Raw genomic sequence first — 7215 nt, forward strand, 5'->3', positions numbered from 1 at the left:
CCTCCCGGATGCCTACCTAGGGAGGTTTTCCAGGCAGGTCCCACTGGGAAGACCCAGGACACGCTGGAGGGACTATGTCTCTCGGCTGGCCTGGGAATACCTCAGGATCCCCCTGAGGAGCTGGAGGAAGTGTCTGGGGAAAGGGGAAGTCTGGGGTTCTCTCCTAAGACTGCTGCCCCCGCGACCCGGCCCCGGAGAAGTGGTAGAAAAATGAATGAATGACACACTGGTGTATTTTGTACATAAACACTGTTTATTGACATGTTCCAGTAGTGGACACATTCCTGCAGCCACTGAAATGACTCAATGTAAAGACTCTGATCATCTGTAATAAACTGCGATGTAAATAAAACTGAAATACAGTAGTGGACCACAACATTCAGCGCGACAGAAATCCCGTACATCCTGCGGCGTTTGCAGGATCAACACTGCGAGATGTAAAGCTCCGTGAGTAATGCCGGGTCCCTGCTTGAGTTTAGAAGCGGCTGTTGATCAGACAGACCAGCGCTACACTTGATTATTACTGTGATCTAAAGTCACCGGTGAGGAGACGCTCACATATATCACACATCTGATGGATACTGTAAGCAAGCATGAGACTCAACACATCATCTATATTTATATTCATATTCATATTTCTGCATTTGCACATCTCAGACACAGCGAGGGGAGAGTTGCTTCTGCTCTATGTACACTTTCTAAGCTGGAGTCGCTGTGTAGACTCCCGTCACATTTATTAATAAGGCTCAGTTATACTCTGGTCACAGAAGATAAGAAAAGAGCAGACAGACGGACAGACGGAGGGAGGGTCAGTGGGGACAACATCAGCCATCATAACAGTCATCGTATATTGAGAGTAGAACTGATACTGACAGAACCACAGTGTGATCGAGTCACGAAAACAGCACACAGCCGATTATGCAGGAAAGAAACAACTAGTAACACTCTTCTGTTCGCAGCCACACGCGTCCAGCCGAGTCCTTCATCTTCATCACCATCATCTTCATCATCATCATCATCATCACGGAGAGCTGCTCAAACCACCAGCCAGTGATGGAGCTGTGAGAAACCAGACATGTTCACTATTCAAATCTTTTGAATCATTCAGTTGTTGACTGGAGACTCACTCTGAATGAATCATATGAAAAAGAGAGTTGTGAACAGGAGACTCACTCTGAACGAATCATTTAAAAAAAACAAATTGTTTAAAGGAGTATCATTCTGGACAAATCTTTTGAATCACTGAGTTGTTTACAGGAGACTCAGTCTGATTAAATAATTTGAATCAGTCGGCTGTCTACAAAAGATTCACTCTGAACAGGCCATTTGAATCAGTGCGTTGTTTACCAGAGACTTACTCTGAACGAATCGTTTGAATAGTTGAGTTGGTTACTGGAGACCTGCTCTGGATGAATCATTTAAATAAACGAGTTGTTTAAAAGAGACTCACACTCAATGAATCATTTGGAAAAAGTGAGTTGTTTACAGGAGTAAACAACTCTGAATGAATCATTAGAATAAATTAGTTGTTTACAGAAGACTCTCTCTGTATGGATCATTTGAATCAGTAAATTGTTGACTGGAGAATCACTCTGAGTGAATCATTTGAATCTGTGAGTTGTTAATGGTAACTCAGAAGACTCGCACTCAGTGGATTGTTTACTGGTGACTCTCTTTGAACAAATCATTTGACTCCCTTTTTCACTCTGAATGGATCATTTAAATCAGTGAGTTGTTTACTGCAGATTCACTCTGAACAGATCATCTGAATCAGTGAGTTTTTTTTATACTGCGGACTCTCTCTGAACGGATCATTTGAATCATTAAAATGTTGACTGAAGCCTCACTCTTAATGGATCAATCGAATCAGTGAGTTGTTTACTGGCGATTATAACTTTGAACAAATATTATACTCAGTGAGTTGTTTACTGGAGACTCACTCCAGACAGGTGATTTGAATCATTGAATCACTGACTCATGAATTTGATCAGTCTGATTCAGCTAGTTCACTCAATCACTCATCTCTCCTATCAGTGTTGATTTCTTTAACTCCTGTTCAGGGAAGTGTAGTGCAGGACAAGTGTAGTGTCCTGCATGGGCATGCTGTGAGCTGATAGTAGGTCTGCTCAAATGAAATGAAACTCTTGAATGCAGCAGTGCAGGATACTGAGTGTAGTGAGTGTCCAGCGCTGTTTTGCTCTGCTCTTATCGAGGAGCTTTAGAGGCTCATCACTGCTAAAAGCGCTCTGTCTGTGATAACAGCGCAGGGAAATGTCATGTTTAGCATAATTGAAAGTTCACCCATTAAATTTATGTAATCTCTGTGGTGTGAACAAACACATGAAACAGCAGTGTGTGTGTGTGTGTGTGTGTGTGTGTGTGTGTGTAAGCGGCTCACCGTGAACTGCCGCACCTCACCGCGCTCCACCAGGTGATGGTCAGTCTCAGGAGTGATGGCGTACGCCAGTTTCTGAACACACACACACACACACATAGAAATTAAAATCTGGGTTATGATGTGTTCAATATGGTTGATCAATTGGTAATGAGCAAGTTTGAACACACAACTGCATGTTCTGGTATTGACCTGTACTAACATTAGCCTGAAATGCACTCGCTCATAACTGATTCAGATTAACTGTGGATCTTCAATGTAGTGTGAGTCACTCTGGATAAAAACAAACATGACATATTATTAACCAGAACTGAATTTAATTGATTAAACCTGGTGAAATTTGCAACAATGCAATTATTATTAAATACAATTTTTCATAATTGATCAAATGTGCAGCATTGACTCTTTCTTAACTGAATCAACAGCGAGCTGAATTAAACCTGTCATACATTTACAGTGTTGGGACAATTAATCAACTCAATTTAATCAACACTTACCCAAATTTCCATCATAGCAGACACTTTGACTCTTAAATCAACATTTAAATTGTCTACTTCGGCACCATTATTGATCTAAACTGAATCAACAGTTCAAATGAACTGAATTGGCTTCAGAATTGATCAAGCACACAGCATTTTGTAACTGAATGAAGCTGAATGATTCTGTCTTCAGTGCAGCTGAAGTGTTTCCACTGTCGTTCTGCAGCGCTGACTGATTGTAATGCAGAGCTGATACACATAAGTTATCTTTAATGCGGCGGGCAGAATCAGTCTGGAAAAACTCACGTCACAGAAGCTTCCGGGCAGCGAGCAGAACTTGTAGATGGCGTAGAGCGGCACCATGATCATAGAGGAGATGGACAAACACCAGCCCACCATCGTCGCCCACGTGGGGAAATAATAGGAGCCGTACTTGGGAGGATTGAAGGTGGCGAAGCTGATCACAACCATGAACTGAGATCAAGAGAAAACCACCATCATTTATTGACTGTGTGTGTGTGTGTGTGTGTGTGTGTGTGTGTGTGTGTGTGTGTATCAGAAAGACTGCAGACACACCAGGAGGAAACACGGGCTCACAAACTTCCAGCACAGTCTCCAGTACAGGCCTGGTCTCTGACCGATCATCTCCTCGATATCATCACTGAAGCGATCCACTCCTATACACACACACACACACACACACACACACACACACACACACACACACACATATTAATCCCTGTTGCTCTTCTGTTACCGTAGCAACTATGGAATCACCACAACAAGCAAAGTACAATAGTTAATGTGTTACTATAGCAACTGTAGAATTACCATGATCGATCAGTTACTATAGTTGTTGTGTTACCATAGCAACTGTAGAATCACCACAACAGACCAGTTACTATAATTACCATGTTACCATAGCAACAATAGAATCACCACTGCAGATCAATTACTATAGTTACCATGTTACCATAGCAACATTAGAATCACCACAACAGATTAATTACTATAGTTACCGTGTTACCATAGCAACTGTAGAATCACCACAACAGATTAATTACTATAGTTACCATGTTACCATAGCAACTGTAGAATCACCACAACAGATCAATTACTATAGTTACCATGTTACCATAGCAACAATAGAATCACCACAACAGATCAATTAATATAGTTACCATGTTACCATAGCAACTGTAGAATCACCACAACAGATCAATTACTATAGTTACCATGTTACCATAGCAACTGTACAATCACCACAACATATCAATTTCTGTAGTTGTTGTGTTACCATAGCAACTGTAGAATCACCACAACAGATCAATTACTATAGTTACCATGTTACCATAGCAACTGTACAATCACCACAACATATCAATTTCTGTAGTTGTTGTGTTACCATAGCAACTGTAGAATCACCACAACAGATCAAGTGCAGTAGTTGTATTGTATTATAGTTTGCTTCTCACTATACGTTACGTTTTTAACTGAATATCTGCAGCACATGAGCACAGTGAACATGACAGTTTCCCCGGTGCTCTGCAGTGACTGCAGGTTGAGACTCCTGAGATCCTCTTGACTGGAGCGTGTGTGTCGGCTGGTGGAGCTATGGGTCTCCGGCTTTCCAAAAGGCCAGAGCGGCCCGGGGCGCTGCTTCTGCTGTGACCCGCCGCCTCTGGATCTGCGGTTCACCACTGCTCTGATCCCCCGGGCGGACTCACCGGGTCACGCTGAAGTTCAGGTCTCCGGGAGCCGCTCCGTGCCTCAGGGAGAGCCGCAGAGTTCATGCCCAAGCCTCGCTGCCGAGAAGCGGCTTTCCAGGACACCAGCAGAGTGCAGAATACTCAGAAACCCCCAGAGATATGACTATTCAAGAACAATCTGTAGCACTTTACCGTACAGCTGTATTAGTGCATTCACTCACATGAACAAACAAGGAGCAACGCCTTCAGTTCAGCACGTGTTCATGTTAGTAAATGATGAAGATGCAGTTGTTCAGTGTTACTTAGCATGAGCTTATGGGCTGTTCTAACCCAATGTTGGGTCAAATATAATAATAAGGCAGTTTATTTATTTTTTCCAGCATTACTAGCTCTTGTTTTAAAGTTAAAACTCTTCACTTTTGAGATGTGTGATGGTCAACACAGCTAGATCTAAATGACAATATAGAGGGAAAGTTGAATATCAAATTACAGCCTAAAGTTATGAAATAAAATGAAAAATACATACATTTAATGACAACAGTCAACATAATAATGCGGATTTTGATAATGTCCTTTGTTTGTTTATTTGTGCTACTTTAACGATCATCACACCTTCAGTAATGTTGCATGCTCTTGTTTTTGAGGTTGTAATATTGTTTCAGCTCAATGTGGATCAATATCTCTCACTGTGGAGTGTTGTGGTGCTGAACAGAGAGAGAACACTGTAATGATGGAGACGAGTGGTTGGTCACACTGTCTGAAAACACATCAGTCTCTAACGCAGCATCAGCTTGCAGGAGAAAATGCTGCAGCTCACCGTAAAACCAGGCGATGCCGATGGCCTCAATTAGTACTCCAAAGAGAATTGACGTCCCCGCAGCGAAGTGGTCCAACAGCGTAAACACATAGATTCCACCCTACAAAGAGAGCAGCAGAGTAAACACGTAGATACCACCCTACAGAGAGAGCAACAGAGAGATGAAGACACAGTGATTAACCCTACGATGAACATTTCCCCAAGTGCATTTAATGGAGATATGTTTAAACAAAATGCTCTAGTAACACATCTATTTACTTTCTCTTCGCCATGATGACAGTACATTATATTTTACTAGGTATTTTGCAAGGTGCCATTATTCAGCTTAAAGTGACATTTAAAGGCTTCACTAGGATAATTCGGCAAGTCACTGCAGTGCCTTGTTTTGTAGACATTCATAAATTCATTCATTTTCCTTTGGCTTAGTCTCTATTTCTGACGTTGCCACAGTGGAATGAACCACTAATTATTCTAGCATATGTTTTACACAGCAGATGTCCTTACAGCTGCAATCCAGTACTGGGAAAGACCCATACACACTCATGCACAACGGCCAGTTTAGTTGATCAATTCCCCTATAGCGCATGTGTTTGGACTGTGGGGGAAACCGGGACTCGAACCAGCAACTTTCTAGCGGTGAGGCCACAGTGCTAACCACTGAGCCACTGTGTTCTGTACACAATCAGAAAGAAATATATTTTCATAAGGGGGGTAATGATATTGACCTAGTAATATATAATAGTCATTATTTCAGTCAAAGAAATAGAATTGGTGATTCAGCCAAACCATCGATATGAGCTGATGGAAATAAGCCACTAATTTATCAATGCTTTATTTCTGTTTTAATTGTTCTCGTTATTGTAGTGAATTCCATATCACCATACAGAGGAATAAAAGGTACACACCCAAACACCCCATACACACTCACACACCCACACACACACAATGGTGGTCAGACTCTCACATACGTTGGTGACGCAGATGAGCGAGATGAGGAAGGTGGACACCACGATGAAGAGTGTGAAGAGCTCTCGATGTTTGTGCAGGAACTTGAACTCGTCGATGAGTCCCGTGATCACAGACTCCATCCCTCCCATCTGAAAAACAGCAGATATCCGCAACGCCTCCGCTTCAGTTCAGACTAAACCAGCGTTTAAGTGAACGGGGGTGTACACTACACACAAAAACATCGGCTAAATATCTAAAAGTAAATGTTCTCTGGTCAAAATCATCACATTAATCAACAAGTGACAGGTGTTTCCTTAACAAGCAAGTAAATTTCCCCTCCTACCAAACAGCTGGACGGCTATAAGGACTATGATTGGCTCTTTGGAGTGGAGGGTGGGACTGTGCTGTGATGGCCAGGCTGAGCATTGTACTTTCGCTCATTCGTAACGCCAGTGAACAGTCTGTGTACAGGTATAGACAGCACAGGTCTATCTAGAGTGTTTTCTTCTGCTGGAGAGTGAGCATTTATACTCACAGCGCTGTCGATTCCTAAAGTCAGCAACATGATGAAGAAGATGACGGCCCACACTGAAGAGCCGGGCAGCGTCGCAATGGCTTCTGGGTAAATGATGAACACCAGGCCGGGACCTGCAGACCAAACCATCAACAAACTCTTCATTAGCTCAGATCAAAACATTTACTGACTATAACTTACATGTACACTTTATTAGGTACACCTGTCCAGCCGCTCGTTAACATAAAGGTCTAATCAGCCAATCACATGGCAGCAGCTCACTGCATTTAGGCGTGTAGACATGATCAAGACTGCAGGTCAGAGCGAGCATCAGAATGGGGAAGAAAGGGGAT

At 42.4% G+C, this 7215-nt stretch overlaps 1 protein-coding gene across 2 annotated transcripts in view; it reads right to left on the minus strand.

Annotated features, from left to right (window-relative positions):
* Window positions 1-232: 232 nt before the first annotated feature.
* The window catches only part of slc6a3 (solute carrier family 6 member 3), a 21650-nt gene continuing 14667 nt past the window's right edge, over window positions 233-7215 (minus strand). The window contains exons 9-15 of one of the 2 annotated variants that reach the window (XM_073925390.1): window positions 6884-6996; window positions 6369-6497; window positions 5401-5500; window positions 3451-3551; window positions 3181-3348; window positions 2399-2470; window positions 233-1059 (exon numbers count right to left, since the gene is read on the minus strand). In XM_073925390.1, the coding sequence (XP_073781491.1) occupies window positions 1036-1059; window positions 2399-2470; window positions 3181-3348; window positions 3451-3551; window positions 5401-5500; window positions 6369-6497; window positions 6884-6996 (707 nt within the window). In that variant the 3' untranslated portion in view covers window positions 233-1035. 2 annotated transcript variants of the gene reach the window in all.

The sequence above is a fragment of the Danio rerio genome, chromosome 16 (genome assembly GCF_049306965.1).
Source record: "Danio rerio strain Tuebingen ecotype United States chromosome 16, GRCz12tu, whole genome shotgun sequence".
In the NCBI taxonomy this organism is placed as follows: Eukaryota; Metazoa; Chordata; class Actinopteri; order Cypriniformes; family Danionidae; genus Danio; species Danio rerio.